Source organism: Eucyclogobius newberryi, unplaced genomic scaffold (genome assembly GCF_026437365.1).
Source record: "Eucyclogobius newberryi isolate DKJ021-1_F unplaced genomic scaffold, fEucNew1.0.hap1 SCAF_1, whole genome shotgun sequence".
NCBI classification, from domain to species: Eukaryota; Metazoa; Chordata; class Actinopteri; order Gobiiformes; family Gobiidae; genus Eucyclogobius; species Eucyclogobius newberryi.
Window position 1 is genome coordinate 4,808,985 of NW_027315723.1, and position 27,573 is coordinate 4,836,557.

At 40.5% G+C, this 27,573-nt stretch overlaps 1 protein-coding gene across 1 annotated transcript in view; it reads left to right on the forward strand.

The window, feature by feature from the left end:
• The window catches only part of pard3ba (par-3 family cell polarity regulator beta a), a 263,992-nt gene that overhangs the window by 62,541 nt on the left and 173,878 nt on the right, over positions 1 to 27,573 (forward strand). Inside the window, exons 5-10 of the mRNA XM_072443180.1 lie at positions 5,437 to 5,519; positions 13,316 to 13,402; positions 13,735 to 13,860; positions 15,400 to 15,803; positions 18,120 to 18,259; positions 19,441 to 19,569. Of these exons, the coding sequence (XP_072299281.1) occupies positions 5,437 to 5,519; positions 13,316 to 13,402; positions 13,735 to 13,860; positions 15,400 to 15,803; positions 18,120 to 18,259; positions 19,441 to 19,569 (969 nt within the window). The remainder of the gene's footprint in view (positions 1 to 5,436; positions 5,520 to 13,315; positions 13,403 to 13,734; positions 13,861 to 15,399; positions 15,804 to 18,119; positions 18,260 to 19,440; positions 19,570 to 27,573) is intronic.

The following is a 27,573-nucleotide window of genomic DNA, read 5'->3' on the forward strand; positions in this document are numbered from 1 at the left end:
TCCCGCCGTAGTCATGGGTAACGTGAGGTCCCTTCAAAATAAAATGACGGAAATAGCGAGCCTCATGCGGTCCCAGAGGATTTATAGGGACAGCAGCGTCTTGATTTTCACAGAGACCTGGTTAACAGCAGAAATTCCAGACTCTATTGTAGGTTTGGACAATTTTCATCTGCTGCAGGCGGACAGAACGAAAGAATGCTTGAAGAAAAGAGGTGGAGGTCTGGCGGTGTATGTGAACACGAGCTGGTCCAAACCCGAACACTGCACAGTGAGGGAGCAGCTATGTAACAAGGATATTGAACTATTGGCTATTGGCATGAGGCCATACTATCTGCCCCGGGAGTTCTCACATGTGATTTTGATCGCAGTCTATGTGGCCCCGTCTGCCAATGCTGAAAATGCTTGTGAAGCACTGCTCTCCTGCACTTGTAGGCTGCAAACACAGCATCCACAGGCTCTCTTCCTCATCTCTGGTGACTTTAACCACGCTTCTCCCTCTTCTGTTCTACCAACATACACCCAGTATGTTACCTGCCCCACCAGAGAGAATAGAACATTGGACTTGTTTTTTGCCAACACCAAGGAGGCTTATTCTTCTTCCCCCCTCCCTCCCCTGGGCAGCTCGGACCACAACCTTGTACATCTGAGGCCTGTGTATGAACCCATCGTGCGCAGGCAGCCTGTGGTGTCCCGTGAGGTGAGGATGTGGTCTGCTGAGAGCTCTGAGGCTCTGAGGGACTGCTTCAGCACCACTGTCTGGACTGAGCTTTATGACCCACATGGGGAGGACATCAACACCATCACAGAGTGCATCACGGACTACATCAACTTCTGTTTTGAGAACATTGTTCCCTCCCGGACGGTGCGGTGTTTTCCAAACAACAAGCCATGGATTAACCGTGAACTGAAGGCTCTGCTGAAGGAGAAGAAGAGAGCCTTCAGGTCAGGGAACAAGGAGGAGCTGAGGACTGTGCAGAAGGAGCTGAGGAGGAAGATCAGGCAGGCTGAGGCCGGCTACAAGAGGAGGATGGAGGAGCAGCTGCAGCAAAAGAACATTCAGGGAGTGTGGAGGAGCCTGAAAACCATCTCGGGCTTCAAAATCCCCCCTGCCCAGACAGAGGGGGATCTACAGTGGGTGAATGATTTAAATGCTCACTTCTTGAGGTTTGATCGGTCACCCGCCCCTCCCCCTGCACAGCTGCATGCTCCCTCTTCCACAGCTGGACAATGCCCTGCATCTGTTCCTCTTCGCTTATCTGCCCCGGACCATCGGCTCCCCACTTCGCCTGGACTCACCCATCCCCCCAGCACACAGTCCCCCTGCCAACCACTGACTGTCACAGCAGCACAGGTGAGGAGTGAGCTGAAGAGGATTAAAGTGAGGAAGGCAGCAGGACCTGATGGCATCAGCCCCAGGCTCCTTAAGTCCTGCGCAGATGAACTGTGTGGAGTTGTGGAGCATGTCTTCAACATGAGCCTGAAGCTGAGGGTGGTACCACAGGTCTGGAAGACCTCCTGTCTGGTACCTGTGCCTAAGACACCGCGCCCCAAAGACCTCAACAGCTTCAGGCCTGTGGCTCTCACGTCCCACCTGATGAAGACACTGGAGCGGCTAGTCCTGGACCACCTCCGCTCCACCGTGAGCTCAGCCATGGACCCGCTGCAGTTTGCATATCGGTCTGGCATCGGAGTGGAGGACGCCGTCATCTCCCTGCTGCACCGCTCTCTCTCTCACCTGGAAAAGCCTGGCAGCTCTGTGAGGATTCTGTTCTTCGATCTTTCCAGCGCCTTCAACACCATCCAGCCGCTGCTCCTGAGGGACAAGCTGGAGACGGCTGGTGTGGAGTATGACCTGGCAGAGTGGATCCTGGACTACCTCACAGACCGACCCCAGTTTGTGAGAGCCCGGAACTGTGTGTCTGACACTCGGACCTGCAGTGTGGGGGCGCCCCAGGGCACTGTCCTCGCGCCCTTTCTCTTCACCCTTTACACTGCAGACTTCAGACATGACACGGACAGCTGTGTCCTGCAGAAGTTCTCTGACGACTCTGCCATCATTGGACTCATCACGGACGACGATGACGCGGAGTACAGAGGACTGGCGCAGGACTTTGTGGACTGGTGTCAGCGGAACCACCTCCTCATCAACGCGGGGAAGACCAAGGAGATGGTGGTGGATTTCCGCAGACGCCACCCCACTGCCCCCTCACCAGTGAACATCCAGGGACGGGACATTGAGAGAGTGGACTCATACAAGTACCTGGGTGTTCATCTGAACCACAAACTGGACTGGACTCATAACACGGACGCACTGTACAGGAAGAGCCAGAGTCGGCTCTACCTCCTGAGGAGACTCAGGTCTTTTGGAGTGACAGGGCCACTCCTGAAGACCTTCTACGACTCTGTGGTGGCATCAGCCCTCCTGTACGGTGTGGCCTGCTGGAGCAGCAGCATCACAGAGAGGGAGAGGAAGAAGCTGGACAGAGTCATCAAGAAGTCCAGCTCCGTCCTGGGCTGTGCTCTGGACTCGGTGCAGGAGGTGGGGGACAGGAGGGTCCTGGCTAGATTCACATCTATGCTGGACCATGAGTGTCACCCCCTGCAGGACACTCTCTCCGCTCTGGAGAGCAGCTTCAGTGAGAGACAGATCCACCCTCGCTGTGTGAAGGAAAGGTTCCGTAGGTCTTTCCTTCCTGCTGCTGTCAGACTTTATAACAAAAACTGTTAGTACTGAACACTCGCAATACTGACCTAACCATGTGCAATTCTGTCATATGTGCAATTGCTGTTGGAATTCATGTGCTGTCGTGACACATATTCATGTGCAATTACTGTCGTGATCACATGCAATGGTATTTATGTATTTATTTATTTATTTGTCTATGGGAGTTTTTATTTATTTATAGGAGATCTTCTACTGAAAGTGTTTTTCAGACTTCCTATAAGTGATCTGTTCTTCTGTATCTATCTCTGTATCTACCTGCGTTGCACCAATGAAATTTCCCCATGTGGGACAATAAAGGAATATCTTATCTTATCTCTTATCTTATCTTTAAAATGCAAAATACTGTACCTTGTATCTGACGAAGGCAATGGTTTCATTTGTTTATTATTTGAGTATTATTTATTATTATTTTTTTTTTAACACTTTTTTTATACTACACATTATTTGACACATTATTCACTATTCAATATTTTTTATACAACGAAAGTAATATTGAATAGTGTTTTATTATATTTTTAAATCTAATTAATACCTTAGAGTCCAGCCTTTGGGAACATAAATGATTCAAATGCATGTAGAGAGGTTTAGAGATGTGGTGACACAACGTGATGGAGAGGAGCTATACATCTTCCTTCTGTGAGCAGGACCAAAACAAGCAATCTGATTGGCTGAGACTGAACAGAAGGATGTGATTGGTCAAGAGCAAAGCCTCCAAGCTGCTGTTTTTATGTGTCTGGTTACACAAGAACTAGATCATGCTGGTATTAGGGCAAGATGTATTTTTCTTGATCAAAATATGAAAGATAGTTGTCAAAAACCCAGGTTCAAACCAGGACTGAACTAAACCAAGAGGAAAACGAGAACACAACTAAGACTAAAGTAGTACCAGTAATGATACAACAAGGACTAAACTGGAACAGAAATGGTGCTAGATTAAAAACGTTTATAAGCAGGTCTATAAGATCTAAAGCTGTATAATTAATTCAAGAATAAACAAAAACATGACAAACCTGGAAGCCAAGTGGGTCTAAACGGGACCAATCAAAGACTAAATTCAAGGCTAAACAAGGGAAACATCCAGGACTAAAGCTGTACAATTAGTCTGGGAACAAGGGCTGAGTTGTGACAAACCTAGATCCCATGCAGGTCTAAATCTGGGCTAAAACCAGGGGACATGAGGCATAAACTTTATCTAAACCTGGACTAAACTATGTCTATACCAGGTCTATACGTTACCATAAGATACCAGGACTATTCCAGGACTTTACCAGAGCTGAATCAGGACTATACCAGGGCTGAATCAGGACCATACCAGGGCTGAATCAGGACCATACCAGGGCTGAATCAGGACTAAACCAGGGCTGAATCAGGACCATACCAGGACTAAACCAGGGCTGAATCAGGACCATACCAGGACTAAACCAGGGCTGAATCAGGACCATACCAGGGCTAAACCAGGGCTGAATCAGGACCATACCAGGGCTAAACCAGGGCTGAATCAGGACCATACCAGGACTAAACCAGGGCTGAATCAGGACCATACCAGGGCTGAATCAGGGCTGAATCAGGACCATACCAGGACTAAACCAGGGCTGAATCAGGACCATACCAGGGCTGAATCAGGGCTGAATCAGGACCATACCAGGACTAAACCAGGGCTGAATCAGGACCATACCAGGGCTGAATCAGGGCTGAATCAGGACCATACCAGGACTAAACCAGGGCTGAATCAGGACCATACCAGGGCTGAATCAGGACCATACCAGGGCTGAATCAGGGCTAAACCAAGGATAAACCAGGACTTGATGACTAATGTATTTTCCCCTAGTTCAAAACATGAATGACAGTGGATTATTAAACAGTGGTTTATTCTTACTACCTGTCAACGTTACACCCCTATAGGCTATATACCATAGAAGCTAGTGTCTTTTGAGTATTCGCTAATGCTATGATGCACAATAACAAAAGAACCAGCCAGCCTGCTAACAGACACACACATACACACACGCGCACACACACAGACGCTACCCCCGCAAGTGCGCTCTTTCTGGGGTAATCTCACAAAATTGGGTCACTCCTATTCCTCCATGGTTCTACCTCTTTCAAAACACAGCATTTTTTTTGCTAGCTCTTCCTACCTACCAGTATTGACTTGCTGCTAGCGGTTAATACATGCTAATTTAAGTGGGTTTTGTTGATTGAAGTGGGCTTGCATCCCATGGGAAGAGATTTGCCTCTTTCTTTTTTCTTTCTTTTTTTTTTTTTTTCCCAAAGACGCTGGCTAGCTGGTGGGCGGGAACGCTAGGGCTATTAGCGACACAATGTAAGTGACAAGACAGGAGCCGACTAATTGGACTGTATTGTCGTAAGTGATTTGAGGACTTGCTTGCCAAAATATAGCCTCTTGTAGCGTTGAACCATTTTCTTTTTTCAATTTGCTAGCATATTTTTTTCAAATCACAGCCTAGGGGTTGTTGGTTTTTGATGGCTTAAAATAGCGACAAGACCGAGGAGGGGGAGGAGAAAAGGAGGGTAGAGATGGATGCAGGAAGACACACAGCAGGTTGAAAACATTAGATGCTAGCAGTGGCAGCAGTAGTAGCTTCCTGTTAGCGACAGTTTGGCTAACGCTGATGTAATGCAAAGTTAATGGTGCTAATTGGTGGCGCCGAATCTTGTGAATTGAATTTGGCGTTTTGTTTGTTCAACAGGAGCTCAACAATGTGCTGAAAGGAGCGCTGGAGAGGCTACGGGTGGAAGAGCAGCAGTCCAGGATGAGTCCGGTAAACCAAAAGTAAGTTTAAGTTTTGTTCCTTTTTTTGTTTCAAATAAAGTAGGTACATATTTACAATGAAGTGCAATACATATATAGCATACTCCAAGTTGTTCATTTATTTCAACTTTTTGTTATACAGTTCTACAATATCCGTACAAAACATTTAAAGGTAGTATATTTCTCCATGTTGATGTTATTGATCTGCCAGTGATTTCCCTCAGTATGGCATTAAGCGTTTCTTACCTCGATGGAGACAAGCAGGTCAAGTTACAGGTCAGATCTGTGGAGAGGTGACCCTGCTCATAGTAAGAACGCATGTTTTTCAAGGTATTGTGTAACTGTATAAACACCTGTAATTTGATGAATGCAAAATAGATGAGTGTAATGCCACACGGTGGAACATCCCAAGCAAATCAATAATCACATGGAGACAAGCATGTGGCCCCACCAGAAAAGTTACATTGTGCACCTTTGGGTGGTAAAAGACATTGGGGCTTTTACCATATTTATATTCTCATTAGTTCCAGTTCAATAGTTTGTATTTCATCTATAAAAAGGATATGAATTTGAATTAAAGTAAATGACAAATATAGCCGAGTCCACAGATTAAGCTGAAGGAGGAAGTTGGTGAAAAGGAATCCTTAAATGTTCTTTCTTTTATTTTCCAGCAGTTTATTTCTGACTGTTATTTCACATCTGGGTATGGTCAGGTTTAGGAGCATTTAGTTTGGTTAATGTTAGGACTTTGGGACATGATGGTACGCTAGACTCGCCTCGGGTCTGGCAGTTCCTCCTAAAAGTGTATCAATATCCCACTATTGGCTGACATATTAATCCATCTCTAACGGCAAGGTTTCCCATCTTACATATATTTGCTGTTTTTAAACTGAACATTTTGAAAACTGCTTATTTTATTTATGGTTTTCCTTATTGAGTCTAAATTAGCCATGATTTAGTCTTGATTTAGTCCGGTACAAGTTGTCTCTTTTAAGTTTTTGTATTTAAAGCCATTGTTTTGCTGCACTCAACTGCTTACATAATCAAGCAGAGCATCGATTAATATTTAATGCAGTACATATGAATATAAATGCAAATGTTGTCACAGTCAAAATACTAGAAGCTTTTCTTTCACAGAGTACGTGAATAAATATGGAAGTACTCAGAACAAAATTGACTAAAATACACATTTTTTATTTTCCATATTTTATTTTGTTTCCAGACTTAAAATTCACTTGCTTTTTGAAACTTAGATATGGTTTTACTTACATGATTATTATTAATTGTAAGCTTTTAAAGGAGTACACTAACCTTTGTGAAATTGTGAAGGGTTCGCCACTTGCTCGTTTCCATGGAGATGTAATTGCTTTGCCTGGAAGGTTCAATAATATGTCATTAAACTTGTCCTCCTTTCATTTATTCAATTATAGTTGTTTTTATTGCTAAGAAAACTAAACTAAAAAGTATTCTTACTGTGAGCAGGGCTGTATCTCCACAGATCTGACCTGTTTTTGGCCTGGTGGCGTCAATGGTGTGTGTCCATGGAGATTGATAAAATAAATGCCATACTTTGGAAAATCCTATGCACAGCAATCATTTCCTGCCTCCTCCTTGTTAACCACACAGCTGCCTCCTCGTACACTCATGCGATGTTCATAATAAACCATATTCTATTGACATTTGGTGTTGTTAATCCCTGTATTAACTAAACGGGCCCAGTCTCGTGCGTGGCAGATGGTGGATTCCTTTGACTAACATTATAACAGAGCTGGGTATTTCAATAGGACCACACAAACAGATGGTACTGCAGGAAGCAAAGAGACATTCTCTATATTTTGATTGAAATATTTTGACCTTACATGTTGATAAAAGCCTGTAGTGAGCTCTTTTCACTCGTAAAATTATTAATAAATGTGCAATTATTTGAGTTATTGATAAATAACTAGGTCCTATTTTTTAAGAAAGGGTTGGTGATGTTTTTTTGTTGTGTCTTGAAGCCTTTGTATGTGTGTGTGTGTGTGTGTGCGCGTGTGCGAAGTGCTGACCAATGTGAATTGACTTAATTATCCTCTAGTACTGTACTACTGTTCAAATTTAGCTTTTACATTTTCTAAAATGTTATTTTTCAAGGCTGTTATGAATACATACATGACAGTAATGCATTTGAATTATTAAATAATCAAAGTTTAATTAAAATATTACTTCATATGCAAATATTATGCAAAAGAAGATTACTTGAACATTTATTTTAACAATTAAATTTAAAGTGCAAGTTAACACAAATGTGCAGAGCTAGTTCACTCAGAACAAAGTGGTTTAAGCTTCACATTAGTATAACAAAGTAAAAAAAAAATATTAAAACAAAAAACTCTACTTTATCCATAACACTTACTTCACAAGAACAATATTAAATGCTTATTTTAGCTTCTTGGATTATTTGGAAATGATGGACCTTTAAATGATTCCACATGTTTGATTCCCCTCTTCTCCAGCTCCCACGCTCACATCATTTTTACTAATATTACACTTTGCCTTCCCTGTTGTCGGCCGGTGAATTAGTCCCATATTAGATTTTGCAGCCTTTGTTTCCAAGAAATAATAAAATGTTAATTATTGACAAAAACAAACATTAAACAGTGTTTCTCCTTTAAAGAGAAGACTAGTAGGCAGTAAAATGGTATAAACTGGACAAAAGTATATACTATTCTTATTCCTATTTTAAATATTATTCTTATAATATTATTTAATGAGAAGAATATACGAATACAACAAGCTGAGAAAGACAGATTTACAATTACATCAATGAAACATCTTCACTAGAAAATCTTGAGTGGAAACGAGAAACGAGTGGAAAGCACAATGTAATGTCAGTTTCCTCTTTATACAATGAACACACAACATAACGAAACTTGTGCGTGAGAAAGGGCGAGGAGGAGGGCGAGGAGGATGATGTAGAGGAGGAGGGCGAGGAGGAGGGCGAGGAGGAAGAGGAGGAGGGCAAGTAGGAGGGCGAGGAGGAGGGCGAGGAGGAGGGCAAGGAGGAAGAAGAGGAGGGTGAGGAGGATGATGAGGAGGAGTGCGAGGACGAGGTCAGAACTAGATCAGACACCAGCTGGCTCACGGAGGTCAGAATTGGCTCCAATATGGCGGCCCTCCTGGGGGCCCAGATTACTATCTTAAAAGACAATAATGATACGGCGGCCCTCGATACGCTTCAGACACTGGGTTAGGGTCAGAGACAAGAGAGCGGAGAAAATGATTGCCTGAGCTGTATCAGCTGTACCGGTCACAGTCGCCGCCATGTTGGGGCCAGTAACTTCCATTTCGGTCGCCGCCATATTGGAATTCTGACTTCCGTGAGTTTGTGAGTGTCTGATCTAGACCTAACCACAAGGAGGGTTCCAAAATGAGAGCAGGGCGAGACCGGTACCGGGAGTGCCATAGTCCTACTTTACTCTGTTTGTACTTCACAACTTTGTTGTAGTTATTGCAAACTTCTGAGCAACAGAAATACATGGTGCTCTGCCATCACCAAGTATGACTGAGCTCATGTAAAGTAACTGCTGTGTTTGCCCGCCCCTGATCTAATTTGACTATAACTAAAAGCCGCCTGCTCTTGTACACAAGATTGAAGGTGTGTAAATAAGGCTAAAACAACATTATAACGTGGATAAAAGCTCAACAAAGATAAGTTGTGTGTGTTTTTGTAGTAATTGTAACTAGTCAACAATGAAATCAAATCGTAATCATATTTTTTCAAATACTTGTCATTGTTCTCTGGACTACAGACTACAACACATGCAAAAAAAAAAAGAAAAAAACACCACCATGTTTCAACATACTTATTTGTTGAAAATGTATTTACATCTCATTGTATGATAATCATTTGACTAATAAACTACTGGTAATCACGAGAATCGTTCATTACCGTCCTACATAAAAGCACAGTTAGTTTCAATAGGACCATGCAAACAGATGGCACTCCAGGACGCAAAGGCCTCATTTTTTATTAATATTTGTTCCTTGTTCTGGTCTTTTCATTTCGCTTGGACCACAGCATGGCAGTGTCACCATCTGCCTCGCCGCTTCTTTAGGTCCCTTTTCCCCTCGTATCCAGCCATGTTGTTTGTGTTTCTCAGTGGGATGCTAAAATTGAAGCTAATCTGCATTTTAGCGTGCTGCGTCGCTAACAAGGCGAGGTTGACTTTTAATGAGCCTGTTTGCAATGCCATTTATTAGTTTATTTATTTAAATCTCACAGAATTTACACATCAGAAGCTTTTGACTTTACATCTTTTTGTATTAATTAATTATATATGCGCCAATCAAGCATAACATTAGGACTACTGACAGGTGAAATTATAACAGATTTTCCTCTGTGAACATTTTGTCCTCCACCTCAAAGCCTGTTGTTTTAAAAGCAGGAAATATTGAGTTTGTGGTCCTGCAGCGGCATGTAAAGTGGGCGGGACTGTTGAGCCTTATTGCTTAGAATATGTTAAGAGTTTTCACTGTTTAAAAGATATCGTAATGGTCCAAAGTGTTCAACATTTTTTTTGAAAGGACCAGAAAATGCACCACTAAAGTTCAGAAAAAATGACTTGTTTTGAAGATGAAACTAGACTACACATTCCTCTCTTTTTAATGGCTTTAATTCATAGATATTCTTCTTTTGCATATCTTCAAACCCAATTTGTACAAGTATCGATACTGAGATACTTTTTTCACATTCCAAGCAAAGCAATAACATCTCCGCGGAGACGAGCAGGAAAGAAAAGTTACACGGTGCACATTCAAATTGCTTTTCTTCCACATTAATCGAAATCTAAACGCTCACCTTTAGTGACTTTGGCTGTCTTTGTCCTCTGCTTGTTTACCATTAGCCAAAGTTAATTTAGCATGTTTATCCCGGCGCTCGCTGAAACCTCGCCACTGTAAGTTAACGCTAATGGATGTAAATGCAATGCGCGGTTGTGTATTTGAATTCAATTTGCAGCATGTGAAGGATAGAGATTGTGAGGAGGCAGTAGATGTAGTAATAACAATGCAAATGTGTGTAAACCAGGAGTGTGCACGGCCCTTTGCAGGTTAATGAGACAGAAAGGACAGTGATGGAAAATAGGGCCCAGTAATGACACGAGATAGAGCTTGGATTCATGGACCAAAAGACATTTAACGGTTAACGTGACGCAAGACACCGCACTTTTACCTCTACTTGAGTCATATATTGTACAGTGTAAGAAGTGCTGGCTCCTCTTCCCACTGTGAGTAAATACAAGTGACAAAATAATATGTACTAACCCTTAGAGAAACACTTGGGTAATTCAGCTTTAATATTTAGCCTTGATTTAGTGTCACAAAATTGCACTTTAAATTGTTTCTATACTTTTTTTAAAATACTCTTTATTTAATGCAACTTTTGACTCATTAGAACTAGACTAGAACTTTAACTAGACCCTCTTTGTCGGATGCATTGCCATTGTCCAATCTCTCCAGTCCGTCTCATTTGAACCTCCTTCATGTTTTCCTTGCCCTTGTTTGTGTTCACTTTTAAGACTAGGAGATTATTAGACCAGGCACAATCCCCCCTCTCGCTCCGTCTTTTATCTCTGGCTGTCCTTTAGTGGTGGATTGGCTGTTTGAGATGATGTTTTGATAAAGGTTGTATTTGCCACCTGCGTCTCGTCTCTGCAGAGCCTTTTACCTGGACATGTTCCTTTGTGTTTTATCAGTGCAGCCGCCGGGCAAATGCAAATGTCTAAGATGGTGTTTGTAAAGAGACATGAACGTAAATATGTATGAATAAAATAAATTATTCTGTGATATGATGTCTTTAAGTCGATCTATAAGTCTCTTTGCAATAATTGTAATTAATTGGGACGGACCAATACCTTTTTTTTTGTTACCAATATCCAATATTTGTCTTGCTGCTTTGGCCAATTACTGATATTAAATGCCCTCCAAAGCAAAGCCTACAAAGTTATTATAAAGTTTACAAATTAAAAATAACACAATGTATTTATCTGATATATAAAATAATAAGTTGCATAATTTTGTACATAACATAAAGTCATATTTTGAGCTTGAAATAAAATACATGCGTAAAAGTGAGTTGTTTTTTTTCTTAACATGCGTTATAGGGCTTCTTACTTCCAGTTACGGTTACCGCACTTACAATTGACTCAAAAAAGAGATAATGCTGGACCAGGCAGACTGCTCCAACTATGGACAGCAGTTCATTGCAGAGAACAGTGCATTTTTCTCTTACATTTACGCCAAAAATACAGTACACTGCTCAATCCCCTGTTTATTACAAAGAAAGAAACAAACAAACAAACAAACCCCCAAAAAAGGTTCACATCTTTTCTCTTTAGATTCATTAATTTGTACATGGTCCCTGACAGAAAGATTAAACTAAAAAACTATGCTAAAGCTTGCACAGAGCAGTGAGCGTGTCTGGGTGGTCAGTGACAACAAGGATTTTTGAAGCAACAATGTCTTGCATGAGAATAACGGTTACTCTTGCAGGGGAACTGGAATCTGGGAAACCCTATTGGAACCAATGCATCCCTAATTTATTCAAAAGTAAATATGTAGTACTAGTGATTAATTCTTCGCCCATCGTGTGTAAGTGTAAATGTTGTTTGTGAATGCTTGAATAGTGTTTGTTCTATAGAGTTAGGCAGATGACATTACAACATACAGAATTTGAGTGTCAATGAAATCTACTCCTGTAAGAGCTCAGAACGCAATTAAAATGTGAAAGAGCTGCTACAGTCTAATAACTCATGTAAAAGTCTACAACACAGACTAAAGCTCCACGGTCAAAAATCAAGCAGCAAAAAGCTGAGAAACACATTTGATCAGTTGTGCTCTTCATAACTTTGCACTCACTGCCACTCGGTTTAAATGTTTAGGGGCATTTAATTTTTTTTTTTTTTTATGTCTGTGCATAACCTCTAGTGATTGGCAGCCATGCATCTTACCTCTGTCAATTTTGGGGAGGGAATGTGTAATATTCCACTCTAGCTCTACTAACTTTGAAAAGAAAATAGAACTTCACAGCCCATGTTGTAACATGAGATATTTACACATAAATACATGTGGTAGTGATGCGTCTTTTGAACCGGGGGTCTAGCTAGCTGAGCTACTAATCAGACTAATTTCTACGTGAATAGGAGTTGGATTATAATAAGTTTTGAAGTTTAACGAACGCATCTGAGCTGTCTCTACTGTCCCCTCTGTCCTTAATGACTCTGTGTGAGCTGATTTACCTGTGTCCGTGTCTTCACTTCTCGATCACCTGCTCCTGAGCTCGTACTTATCGAGTGAGTGTTACGTTGTGTTCGTACATGAGATATTTACACAAAAATATGGTCCATGGTAGTGATACACATGTTGACTTTTGACCCGTGTGCCAGGTCTGGCCAAGAAAGTTTCATTTCAGTGCGGCAGGTTCCGCAGACCGCCGTATATCACATGTCCACGCTCCGCGTTGTATTCAGCCGTGTCTAGTGTCACTTCCTCATTAAACTAATTCCTCTGTGAATATGAGTCCGATTGTGATAAAACATACAGCGTTTTGAAGCTTAAATTATAGAAAACAGGATGTATCCCTTGGGCAGTGCTTCCACTGACGTCTTCTTCTACAGCGTGTCAAACACTTGCACATCCTCCTAGAGCGCCCCCTGGTGGCCGTTTGCCTGTAAAAATTTATAAATTAGACACAATGAGCGCAGGGTTTAAAGTGTGGGGGAAAAGTAGCGGCTTAAAGTCAGAAAAATACAGTATCCCTTTTTTTTTTTTTTTTTTTCCAGATCTCTGACGGAGCTGGTGGAGTTCCCTGGAAATTGTGGCCCTTTGGGGATTCATGTGGTCCCCTACAACTCCTCTCTCAGTGGACGGTAACTAAGACAAAACCTTCGACATCAACAAAGTCTTCTTGAATAATAGAAAGAAAGGGAATATACCAAGACTACATCAGAACGAAACAAAGACCAACCTAGGATCATCGTTGGACTGTAGGCAAGACTGAACCTAGATTTACAACAGATACAATGTTTTATGTTTTAAATCAGGTCTTAACTGGGACTAAACCTGGTCTTATGCAGGACTAAACCAAGACTAAACTTGGATCAAATTACTGGGGACTGGTACTAAATTGGTAGAGAACGCCAAACCGGGAACTTGGAAGAGGACTAATTGTTCCTTGGTATTAAATGGAGTTTGTTTTTAGGACTCTGGGTCTCCACATCAGAGGCATTGAAGCGACGAGCCGCTCAAGGAAAGAAAATCTTTTTCAGGAAGAGGAATGCATCGTACAAATCAATGACACGTCTCTCCTGGACAAAACCTTCGCTCAGTGAGTACCTCTTCTAATAAGTCCTTACCCAGATGGTTCCAACAATGTATCATTTGATGAAATGTATTTGTATTGTATAAAATTACATCTCATAAATTGTACAAAATTTGACCTTTCCTGAAATAGAATGATCTTGAGCTATATCAGATCTAGTATAGGACCACATAGTAATGTTAATGTAAGTCAAAATGTTTTTAATTTTTCAATAATGAAATTGGTATTGAGTAGAATGTGTATATTTTTTATGGTTCAATATAAATGATTAACAAAGTAAATGTATCTTATCACTATTTGTTCATTTGATTAGTTACCGTCTTTCCCAAAATGTAGTTTAATTGACTTGTTCAGTCCAAATGCTTTTTTTGTGGAGCGGTTTTAAATCTATTGTCTTCAAATTAGTGAGAACTCTTTTTATTGTTTTAATGGCGGTCCTTATCTGACGGAAGGGCCTTTTTTATACTATCTGTGCTGCATCTTCATCACAGACAATAGGATGTGGTTAAATGGGTCTTTACAGAAGAGCATAAAGGATGAAAAGAGGGTGTGTAAATGCAGGAAAGCGCTGTAAGGAGTGAAACAAAAACTGCGGTGAGGAGGTGAGATGGGACATAAAGAGATTTGAAAGATAATTTGATTGACAGCTGGTTCACCACAATAGAAGTAGGACAACTGTGTTTTTACATTGTTCTTCCCTGAGTTTCTGCAGTACGTGTTGGTTGTAGACATTTTGCATTCATCTTAATCTTGAAAAGAGATTTAACGTTGACTTTTTTTTAACATAACAACTGTACATTTGATGCTTGGTTTTGTGCACTAAAAACATCTGTAATTGAATAAGTGCTTAAGTATTTAATCCCATTCTGGGAAACATTCCAGGCAAAGTGGGCTGGAACAAAACCCCATCAAATATTACATACTGTTCCTTTAAATAAATGTTCTTTATTTTATTATTAGTATATCTGTTTAAGGCAAGACACTGCAGGTATATACAAATAAGAGATTTTAAGTGTAAAAATTGCCAAAATTTTACATAATATACAGCCAGTTTAAAATGTCTTCATTTTGTATACGTATTAGATGACAAATTCTTTTGATATCAAATGTAGTATTTGAGTTATCTAGATGGAGTTCAGACTTTAAAGGTCCCATATCATGCAAAATTGACTTTTCAGAGCTTTGAAACCTTCTTAGAGTGCTATCGGTACCTCGTATATGTGCCCAAAGTGTTTTTTTGATTGGTTCCTGCAGTCTTTAGCTAGAGAACAGTCTCTATCCTTCCCCTCGGATAAGCAGACAAACTGGGGCAATTATGTAGCACGCGAAGCCCTCTGTAACACGCCCCCCTGTGCTTGTCCCTCTTATTGTGTCCCATTCAATCTATGGATGCAAGTTGATTACTTTTAGTAATGTCGGTGTAGTCCCTCATTCGTCCAGGAGTGTTCAATTGTAGAAAAAGGTTCAGTTGAAGTCATCTGGACTCAGTTTTAGAGAGAACAAACTGACCCAAATAAACATCCATACTTATCTATTTCTTTTCAGATCTCAGGAAGTGTTTCGCCAAGCCATGTCTGCCCCTATCATCCGCTGTGAGGTCCTCCCTGCTGCCAACAAATTACTCTACGAAAAAAGTTTAATCGGAAACATTTTCACCTCTGACAGCAGAGACTCCTCCACCAAAGCTAGTCCGCTGGTGGTCCGGTCAAGAGCGGGATCCCAACCACTAGACCCAAATCCTAGACCCAAGATAGACCTAAGGAGACCAGAGACCAAGACCCCAGAACCCCCGAAGGACCCTCCCCAGGCAGCAGAGGTGCTGTCTGGGTATGGGTCATCAGACACGCAGTCCCCCATTCCTCCTGCTGGCAGGAGCCCAGTGGCAGCAGCGCTGGCAAGTCTGACCAACAAGAAGGGTGGGAAGAAGATCAAAATCAACTTGAAAAAAGGTACGATTTGCAATATAAATCAGTCACTTTTTATCATTTTAAAACAAATCTGTCGCTGTGTTTTGGTACTCAAATTGCCATAATCCACATTATTAGGTGGTAATCCATTGTTTTTAGACTAGGTGGGGATGGGAAAAAAAGGATTCCTGGGTCTAAATCAGTGCAAAAACTAGGACTAAACCAGGACTAAAACAGGATTTAATCCATGGACAAAACTGAATAAACTAGGATTAAGTTGGAATTAATCAAGTAAATCAAAGACTAGGAATAAATTAGAAAAAAAAAAGACCAACATAGAGACAATAAGGATTAAACTAGGACTAATTCAGGGACTAAATGAGGTCTTAGCCAAGAGCAAAATCAGGACAAAACTATGATTTAAACTTTGAAATAAAAACTTAGATTCAACCAGGGACTCAACCTGGACATTAAATAACAATTTTCAGGTTTGTCAGGTTTTGTTACAAATATATACAGTGATTTGTTGATGGCATCGCAAAGGATTCTTAGGACTTTAGAATCAGACGTGTTGGTTTTGAAAAGATGTAAACTATAAATAATCTTGAAACGCTGCCAAGATAAAGGGCTGAAGGAATTAGTGTATCGCTATTGCTTTACCTTAATCCAACGCATGACCTGTTTTTACAACAGGCAGGTTGATAAGGATTTTAAGGGGCCAATACAATATAAAGGGAGGTTGTAGATGCTGTTAGTTGATAAATATATCTGCCAATATATTCAGTATGGAAAAGTTGTCCGTTGTGAGTAATCCTGCATGTGTGCTTTAGTCCTCACACTTCTCACCTGATACTTTGATGAAAATAAATCCTATGCTGACTCTGGTGTGATTTGTGTTGAAGTTATCTTTTATTGCATTCAGCGGCTCTACAACTACTGCACAGACAAATACTGGCGCTGTGCTTTGAAAGGAGGTATAACATGCCCAGGTAGAATATCAGCCATATCGGCCAAGCCCATAAATACCTGGCCGAAACTAAACCAGGACTTCACCAGAATTTACTTAGGACCAAAGACTATGCAAATTCTAACAATAAGACTTAAACTAGAACTAGATCCCGAACTCAAAATGGATTAAACCAGGCTTGATTCTATTGAAATTAAGACCAAATCAGGCCTAAACGGGCCAAAGGTAGGTCTAAACCTTGACTAAAACAAAACGGTAACTAAAACGAGACCAAACCATTAATCCGGATTTATCAGGACTCTGGTAATCCATATCCAGAGTTATCCAGTAATCCAGAGTTAGACCATAGCGTAAAAGGGAACCAAACCATGTTTGTTCATTACTGAAATAGTACAAACCTAAATCTAAATGGGTTTAAATTGAGTCTAACCAAGTATAGAAAAAGTTTAGGATTAACACAGGACCAAACCAAAACGAAACCAACTAAAACACAACTAATGAGAACGCATTATGTGTTTAGCAAAATCCCTTTCCCCTCGGTACCAGGATCTGTCCTTGATTGACAGCGCCAAAGTGCTAATATAGGGCAGACACGGTCTTAGCTCCCAGACGAGATAGCATTGGTTAGAGCCGTTAGCATGCTACGCCGGATTTGCAACACATTTACCTTCCATTTCACTCATGACTTGGGGCCTGTGAATCCATGAAAATACTTGACACCATTTTCTTAAAGTTATTTATTTCTTTTTGAGGTCTCCCAGGATGTACAAAATAAAAATCTTTGAGATCATCCCCGGGGAGGTAATGCTTGGAGGTAATGGTATCTTTTAGCCCCCACTCTTGCGAATGCGCTCACACGTGAAATTAAAGCCAAAAGTGTGTCATAATCCTTGCTAGCACAGGGAGCCAGAACACCCAGAGGAAAAGAGAAACCAGCCATTTAAAGTGTAGTTAATGTGGTGGAAGGAGACTAAGAGGACCAAGGAGGAGAGGAGATAAGGTCTGGAGTGGCTAGGAGGCTAGGAGGCAAGGATGTTGTAAGCAGCTCAAGCGAAAAGAGAAATTCAATTAAGAAGTGCTAACCTGTGTAATTAAAGGGGTGTAAGCCGAGACATTCCTTTAGTCACGGGCCCCAACAATATCAAAAGAAGATTTGGGGGTTTTCTTTGCTTAAAAAGTGAGTAATTGTGTCATAGAAACATATAATATAATGTAAAATGGGTATTAATTTCACAAATTACAACATTTCATCACCTCATAATAATAGAAAGAAAATATTAGTTTGAATTAAATTTGGTATGGATATTCACGCAATTGTAATTTTTTCTCGCAATCATTCTAAAACTGAAATTTTAGCGAGAACTTAGCGAAACTCATTTTCTTCTCCACAGGTCCAGAGGGTCTTGGCTTCACGGTCGTCACCAGAGACTCCACGGTCCACGGTCCCGGTCCGATCCTGGTGAAGAACATCCTTCAGAGAGGAGCAGCCATTAAAGATGGCCGCCTTCTGCCTGGAGACCGCATCCTGGAGGTGAAAGAAACACGTATACACCCGAGATCAGGAAAAAGGCACCATCCCGTCCAGACCTGAACCTCTGACACGGAACTTTGGACTTAACCGAGTAAATCTCCTCATTCACCGTGAGCACAGCGGTGTATCCTCTGTGTGTCAGTCACTGGCAGCGCAGCGGTACAAAAGCTTTAGCAGCACCGGAGATTAGTCGTGAAATCTGTTATTATCTGACAAAATGACAAATAATAGGTGTGGCGATGAGATGTTGCTGTACGACAATAAAGTTTTGGCTTTAGCGAGACGACCGGAGAAGTGAGGGGAAGCAGCACGCGGTCCGAGAGGAGAGAAATGCCCCCTGTACCTGCTGCTGTTTGTATGCAGCTTCTCCTTCTTTGTAGAGATGGAAAAGAGTTTTGGCATGTAGCACAAATCACATCTCTGCATTCTCGGACACATTTGAGCTGTTTTGAGGCACGAGTTGATCAAATATCAATAACACAAAAGAAATCTTATTTAATATTACCAAATAATCCACCCTCGCTGTGTGAAGGAGAGGTTTCGCAGGTCTTTCCTTCTGCTGCTGTCAGACTTTATAACAAACACTGCTAGCCCTGAACACGTGCAATACTGACTTAACCATGTGCAATACTGACTTAACCATGTGCAATACTGGCATAACCATGTGCAATACTGGCATAACCATGTGCAATACCGTCATATTCATGTGCAATTACTGTCGTACTCACACGCAATAATGTCACATTCATGTGCATATAACTGATGAAAATAGAGTGTTTATTTTACCATTATTATTATTAGTATTATCTTGTCTTATGCTAGCTGTTTTTCTTTTCTTTTATCTTTATTTTTCCCCACCATTTCCTATTAAGAAATGAGAGGTTTCTGTCCTTTTCCTCTGTATCTACCTGCGTTGCAACAATGAAATTTCCCCATGTGTGGACAATAAAGGAATATCTTATCTTATAATAACCAAAATACCACAAAATAAGACAAACTCATCCATGTAAAACTGGCTTGCAGAGTCTCTAATGTTACGATACTCGGTTCTAGTTAAGTCTGATTTTTGTTGTCTTGCTTGAAGCTTGATCGCTGCTCCTGTCATTGGATCGTTCCCTCCAATCAGCCGTCTCCCATGCTCTCTGTGTGTGTATTTACAGTACTTTCTTGTTTATTTGAAGGTGAATGGCGTGGACATGATGGGCCGCAGTCAGGAGGAGCTTGTCGCGATGCTGCGCTCCACTAAACTGGGAGAGAACGTGTCTATGGTGGTGGCTCGACAGGAGGACATCTTTCTGCCCCGAGAACTGGTGAGACGAACACGCCTGTGCTAAACATACAGCGGCGACATTCTGAAGGTGCACTACAAACCTTTACGGTGGAAAGTCCATTTTATTGCCTTTCCTAGAACTGTACTTTATTTGTTTCATCTAGAGACAAATTCGTTGTCCTTCTTTGGGTTAGTAATTATTTAGAACTAGCTTTTAGTTTAATTCAAGAGCATGTTAAGCCCTAACTTCGGCCTTATATGGACTGGGTTTAGTCCAGTCTTAGTGGTACTTCATGTGAAATGTTTGAGAACCACTAACTTCACGTTCACAGTATGGCTTAAACGTATCTCTCTCAGACAAGCAGGATTACTCACTGTAAGAATGCATGTTGTTCAATGTTTTTGAGCAATAAAATCATCTCTAATTTAACAAATGTCTATTTAACTTTATGGGAGATTCACTGTTTGTGAAAGATATCTCCAATAAAGTTGAACCTTATCATTATTTGTTAGTATTTGGGTCGTATTAATCTCATGGCAACAATCACGCCTTTGGACTCTGGTCTCTTTGGTTTATGTTTGCTGATAGAGAAGACTTTGTTTCATGTGTTAAGGCCCAGGAAATAGAGGGATATGAACCATAAAGCAGGTCAACAAATCTGCACGTTGACAATTTAACAGCAAATTCTACCATAGAATTCTGACATGTCTCCGGGTCAGTTTATACAATATGTATTTTAGAATATATTGATGACACGTGAATGCAACCTATACTTTATATATAATAGACTATACTTCTGTATACGTGTACATACTGTATATACACGTGTAAACACCTTGGACTAATTCAGAATTGCAACCAATCCAGGAACAAACTAAAACTAAACCAGCACTAAATCGGGATTATGCAAATGAAGACCACGTTATAACTAACGGGTCCGAAGTGATGTCACACATGCGTTGCTACTGACATCTTGAGGACAGCAGATGCATGTTGCACTGTGGGCTGGGCTTCCAAAAAGTCTCAAAACAAAGTTTTTTTCTGTTACATCTCAGAGACAAGTGCACTTACGTCACTCCAGACTGAGGCTGAGCTGTTTGTTTCAGGCAGTTAGCAGCTGACAAATGCTAGTTTACATATGATTGCATGGCTATGGTAATAAACGTTAGCCTATTTTCAATTCAATTTATTTTTTTAAATAAAGGACAACCGTAACTTGATGATTAAAACAATGTTCATAGAAAATTATCAAATGGATAATATCCCAACGTCCCCTGTCTTTAGAGCCTTCTTCTCGTGAAGGAAAAAATGGGGAAATATAGAAACCTTGGAGACCCACAGTGATGCTACTCCCACAGACAGACAGGCATACACGCTTCAGTTTGCAGATAGCCTGTGGAGCTGGAACCTCTCTGGAGGAGAGAAGGTGGTTCATCTAACAAGATGCTTCATCCAGGCAGAGCTGTTCATCTAGAGTAGAGACCATTCCTCCAGCCCCCAGGCTTACTTGCAGACAGTTTTAACAAGCCTAATTTCCAACTGTCTGGGTGAGGAATCTTAGATGTAAATATCCACAAAAGTTTGTTGTAGCAAGTTGTCTCTGTTTTTAAGTGTCAGCGACTCGTCGCTGTAGATAAGAATCAAAGCCCATAAATTATTCCTTCTTGAAGTATCAAACCTTTTCATTTTACATTTTATGCACTGTTTTTCATGACTATCTAAGAGCGGAGTTAGGATATAGCATGTGACCTCCTCAGCATGGCGATGACAACAAATAAGTCCTGTGAAACTCATGGATATAAGTAAGATATTTAACACATTATTTTCCACCAGATAAAAGAATAAGAAAAAAAAAATATTATTGAAAATGTGTCCATCTACAAAGTGTAAAAATTGTCTATATTATAATTTGTGTTTACATAGCAGTTCTTCTCTTTTGTTGGTCCATAAACGCCTTGCAAAGAAAAACAAACCCACACAGTTTGGTCCTCTCTTCCTGCCCTTCGTTCCTTTGTTGACACAGCTACGCTAAAGGAAGCGCTGCGCGTGCTAACCCCACAGGAAACAAGCTAGTGGGCATGCCGACACACCGCGGGCGCTAACTGATCATCTACCTGCTAGGGTCAAAGGTTACGCACCACCATTTTTCCTGTAGCTCAACAATAAACGTACGACATGAAAGATCGTCATCCTTTGTGGCACTTTATTCCCTTTCCGTGGTTTCAAAGAGCTGCAGTTAAGATATTAGTTGACCTAAATTTGAATGAAAATAGGATTGAGGAATTATTGGCAAAAGCTTCAACTATTTAGGCCATGTAATCTTCTATGTTGGTTTTTGCCTTTTCAAATATTGAAAAATATATTCAGCTAATTTGACTATATTTTATTGATTTGTTGACATAAAATCTTCTCTAGACTTAACATTAACAATAATGGAAACATCCACGCAACACCCTGGATATATTGTTAATTGTTTTTTTTTTTCAACTAAAATTGATACAATGCAGTTCCTTTCCCCCCCCCAACTAAAATGCAATGATAATATTTTATAAATATATATATTATTGGTTAGATCCTTTTCTCGTTATCTTTTTAATGTCTTAGGACACCCCATTTGGCATGGTTTTCCTCCAACAATTAACATTTTTCTTACATATCAGCTATAATTTGTCCTCTCGAATGCTTTGGAAGCACCCCAAAGGATGGGCGGAGACATTTCCCCAGTATAATTTTCCTTCAGATAAGTCTTCATGTTGTTGGACATTTTTTCTTTAAACAAAGGGTCATTAACCAGGCTGGCATTGAACTGTTTTTCGTCTTTCCTCCAAATCTACAGAAATGTAGATAGGTGCATGATCATTTAGGTCTGTTGTGCCTGTATTTATGTGCCTTTTATTGAGAACAAAAAGCAATTTATTCTGGAATAGATTGTATGTGGGTTAGGAAAATAGGTTTACTGGCGTGCCCTGGGTTCATTTCCCTCCATAGATCAGTCATTCCTATATTCTTCAACAAGATACATAACTTCTTACATATTGTTCCTCCATTGCCTCTTGAGTTCTACATGTCTAATGTTGGCCGAATGCGAAGATCCCCTTAATCAGTACAACTGCCATCTTTATCCTTATATTCAAAACTGTTCAAAAACTATTCGGTTTGAAATCAAAATGGCATCTCCCCTTTTAGGTTTGGCTTTGTATGATGAATAATAGGATTTTTAATAACATAATTTTGTTGGTTTTTCATGTTCAGTATCATTCAAATGTGTCTCTTGTAATTAAACAATGTCTATTCTTTCTTTTTTGTAAAACATTTTGTTTGTTTGATTTGGTTCAGTATGCTAATCTAATTGAAGGATACTAATCTCCCACTTTTGGCACATCAATGAGTAGATGTATTTAGTCACAGAGTTTATGTACAAAAGCAGACAGCCAGCATGGGACATAAAGTCTGATGTTAAAAACAAATAAATCATGTCATCAATCAATGTCTTCTAATTAACAGAAATGTATCACCGTGTGACCACAACACGAACTCGCATACCCCACACTGGTGGCTCCATCTCTCGTACACTTTAGTTCTGTGTTTTGCCTCTTCCTGAGGAGAACCTCTGCTTCTCCTGGTGTTTTTACCTTCAAAAGTCACCTGAAGAGTCGCTGGAAAAGAGAACCCATGTCTCAGCTTTCTCCTCCTAAACTCCTCAAAGATGTGGTTTAATCTTTGCCGTTGTTGAGTATATGGAGCTTTCCCTTTGTACTGGAGCTTTCCTTTAACCCTTGCAACCTTCAAGACATTCACATGATCATTAAGAAAGCTCATCAGGCCTCTTGGTTTATCAGCTGCTGTTCTTTGTTTGCCCAGGCAATGTGCACTTTCGATTATGATGGGAGGGACCTCAACTCCAAGGCCGCTCAGGAATATTCTTCTCCAAAAATCTTTCTGTATCCTGTTCTTATTCTCCCTCTGAGATCCCCAAAAGCCCAAGGTTAGGATGACGTGATCTGGACTCCAAATCCTGCAGCTTATTTTTCATATTGTTGTTTTCCGACGCCAGTGTTGTCATCGACTTCATCCGTGCGTGCTCCGGTTACTCCCGCTGCTTTCAGCTGAGCAGCTACTGCAGCAGATACGGACGGGCCCATTGCAGCGATCACCTCGGCTCCAAAAGATTCCATATCCCGCCATATTTCGCGTCTTATTTTGGACATCCCAGGGACCAAACAGCATATCTCATATCCATTTGTAGATCCACAAACGCAGTGCATAAATAATTGGCATAAACAATATGTTCATTATGCATATAGTTACTTTATATGAAATACTCATAGATTAATGTTACAATGTTTTCCTGTATTTACACATAACTTAACTCCTAATTCAAATTACTTAATGTGGCAAATCCAAAATAATGAACATAAGATTTATTGATGATGATGATGGTGACTCAACCAGGTCAAAACCTGTATTAAACTAAACCAGGATTATACCATGACTAAACTGGGTTTTAACCCGGTGTGAACAAGAATTAAACCAGCATTAAACTTGGACTAAACCAGAACTAAACCAGTTCTCATCTGTTATAATTCAAAACCAGATTAATACCAGAACTAGACCAGCATTAAACTAGGACTTAAGCAAGACTAAAAACTAACTAAACAAGGTCAAAACCAGAACTCAACCAGCATTAAACCAGAACTAAAACAGATCTAAACTAGGACTAATCCAGGACTAAACCCATTCTTGGTTTATTAAAACTCCTGTCTGACTTTATCCCTTCAAAAGCTTGTTGTCATTTAGCTTTTATCTCCATTGACTTGCAGTTTCTCAGTGGGAGAAGTGACTGCAGAGCTCTTTCATTCTACTTAATGGGTCGTATTGATGTTTTTGCAGCTGTCCTGTGGTTCTGGCAAAAGTACTTTGTCGTCCCCGGTAGCAAAATGAAACTGTAAAGCCTCATGATTGAGGTACTGAAGATATGTTAATTATAATTATATGTTTTGGAATAGTCAGCATTTTTAAGTATAATTCTCTTCAAAGAGGGCAGTGATGTGCAAATTGAGTCCTGATTTCGTCTAGTTTTGGGTAATTCTTTAATGTGCTGATATAGTCCTGGTTTAGTTCTTAAGTAGTCCATGTTCAGTGAGGTTGCACAATATACTGCTAAAACATCATTATTGAGCTATCTTCTAAGGCATTATTTGACACGTGTTTGACTAGTAAATAAAGTAAAAGTAAAGATTTAGATTTAATTTGAATTAACTTGGGGTTAGTGGTCAAAATGTACATTAAAATACTGCAATAATCACAACACAAAACATAGTTATCGAATAGCACAACTCTCTTCTCATATCGTGCAGCCATAATGTTCCTGGCATAGTTTTGGTTTAGACTTTTTGGAATTGGAAGGATGCCGTCGTGATTGTTGAAACTGGCCTCTTTGACAGGATAGAGGGTCAGTCCGCACATGTTTAACCTTTTTAAGTGCCACAGAGCACAGGGAGCTTTCACCGGATACAAGTCCCCAAAGCAAAAAGTGCTGTTTGGACTCTTTGTGTTTTACCCTGACCGCAATAAATCATGGAAATTATTAGTATTAAATGACAGAAAGGGAGAGTTTCAACAGGGATGAATTAACTTTGACTGTTTTTTTTTTTTTACAAATAATCAAAGGTTAAACCATACTAGGTAAACAAAGAAAAGCAAACCAAAAATACTTTCCTTCTCGTTTCGCTGTTGTATTAAATCTCATTATCGTTTTTATTTCCTCTTGTTTCCTTATACCCATCCATGCTATCTCTTCTGTCTCCCAGTGAAACGAGGTGTGAGCACGAAGACATTAAGACAATTAATTGGCAGCTCCTCCGACAAAGCGTTGCCAGTTTTTCTGATTTAATCTTAATTGAATGTAGCTCGAGTCCCTAATCCTACTTTAGACCACCTCCATCATTTTAAGTTGACAAAAGCTCTGCGTTTGTTCCATGGTTTAGTCTCCATGCCTGATCATTGTTTATGTCTTGGTTTAATCTTAATTTAGTCCTGGTTTAGTCAATGTTTATAATTCTAGTTAAATAATTTATTGACTAATGAAAATGTGTTTAAACGACTCAGCAGCCCTACTAGTTTGGTCCTGGTTTAGTCTTTGTTTTGTTCTGGTTATGTCTTTTTTTGTCCTGGCTTAGTCTTAATTTTGTCCCTGGTTTAGTCCTGAGTTGATCCTTGTTTAGTCCTGGTTATGTATTGAATGCATTAGTTGTGCTTTAGTCTTGGTTTTGTCCTGTTTGTGTCTTATTTTGACCTCTGTTTAGTCCTGTTTTAGTCTTTGTTTAGTCCCGATTCATTCTATTCCATCATCCTGTTAACATTTTTCTAATTTCATCTTAATTAATTGTTGCCCGTGCTGCTAATCCTACTTTTGAGGCCTCTTATTGTGAATTCCTTGCTGACAAAAGCCCTTATGTCTAAGCGCGGTCGCCCCCTACCTTCTTCTCCCCGAAGCTAAATGAAAAATCTGCTTTTTGTGTGAACATTTGGTGCCGAGGGTGGTCCATTCAGCCTAAAAGCTTGTTAAAGGGCTATTATTGTCTAAAGAAAAGGAGAGTCAGGGGTTCAGGCCTCCCCATGGGACCGGCCTACCCCAGAGGAGAAGCACAGAGCAGGCTTGGATTAGGAGCACCAGATAGATTGCTGGTTAGACCGGGTTTAGTATGATACAAGTCTGGTTTAATCATGATTAAATCCTTGTTTAGGGTAGGTTTAGTCCCTCTGTTTTGTCCCTCCATTTAGTCTCTTGTTTTGTCCTGGTTTGGGTGATCTTTAGTCTGATATGTCTCTAGTTTTGATTTGGTTTTGACTGATTTAATCCTGATTTAGCGTTGGTTTAGTCCTTGATCTTGTCCCTGGCCTTGTCCTGGTTTATTTTGTCCTAGTTTAGTCCTGGTTTAGACCTGGTTTTGTCTTTGTTTAATCCTGATTTAGTATTTTATCTGATTGTTGGTTTAGTCCTTGTTCAGTCTTGGTTCAATCTTTGTTTAGTCTGATTTTCTCCTAGTTTAGTCCTGGTTTAATCCTACGTCAGATCAGTCAGCCATTTTATGATTTAGCTTGTATGTTTTTTTTTTAACCCAGCGTGTCTAGTCTCAGTTTGGTTCCGGTTTGGTTGGTTTAGTCCTTGGTTTAGTTCTTGGTTTAGTCCCTGGTTTAGTCCTTGGTTTAGTCCTTGGTTTAGTCCTTGGTTTAGTCCTTGGTTTAGTCCTTGGTTTAGTCCCCGGTTTAGTCCTTGGTTTAGTCCTTGGTTTAGTCCCCGGTTTAGTCCTTGGTTGTTTAGTCTTTGGTTGTTTAGTCCTTGGTTTAGTCCCTGGTTTAGTCCCCGGTTTAGTCCTTGTTTTAGTCCTTGGTTTAGTCCTTGGTTTAGTCCTTGGTTTAGTCCTTGGTTTAGTCCCCGGTTTAGTCCTTGGTTTAGTCCTTGGTTTAGTCCCCGGTTTAGTCCTTGGTTGTTTAGTCCTTGGTTTAGTCCTTGGTTTAGTCCCCGGTTTAGTCCTTGGTTTAGTCCTTGGTTTAGTCCTTGGTTTAGTCCCCGGTTTAGTCCTTGGTTGTTTAGTCCTTGGTTGTTTAGTCCTTGGTTGTTTAGTCCTTGGTTGTTTAGTCCTTGGTTGTTTAGTCCTTGGTTGTTTAGTCTTTGGTTGTTTAGTCCTTGGTTTAGTCCCCGCTTTAGTCCCCGCTTTAGTCCCCGCTTTAGTCCCCGCTTTAGTCCCCGCTTTAGTCTGGACTCCCTGTTGCTTTGTCTTGGTGTTACTATATAAAATCCCTGCTGCTTTTCTGATGTAAGCCGATGCAAGCCCACGTCTTTAAAAAGGGTACAAGTTCCTCGCTCTCTATAGATTTATGAATATTCTTTTTAAATTTCCCTTGAAGGAGCGGAGGAGACTGGCGGCTGCCTATCATCGTTTTTATCACACATTTCCTCTTGTTGTGAAAAGGGAAATGCTCTTATACCCACAAATGATTGACAGCAGTGACACTTATGCAGTCCACTTTGATTTGAAT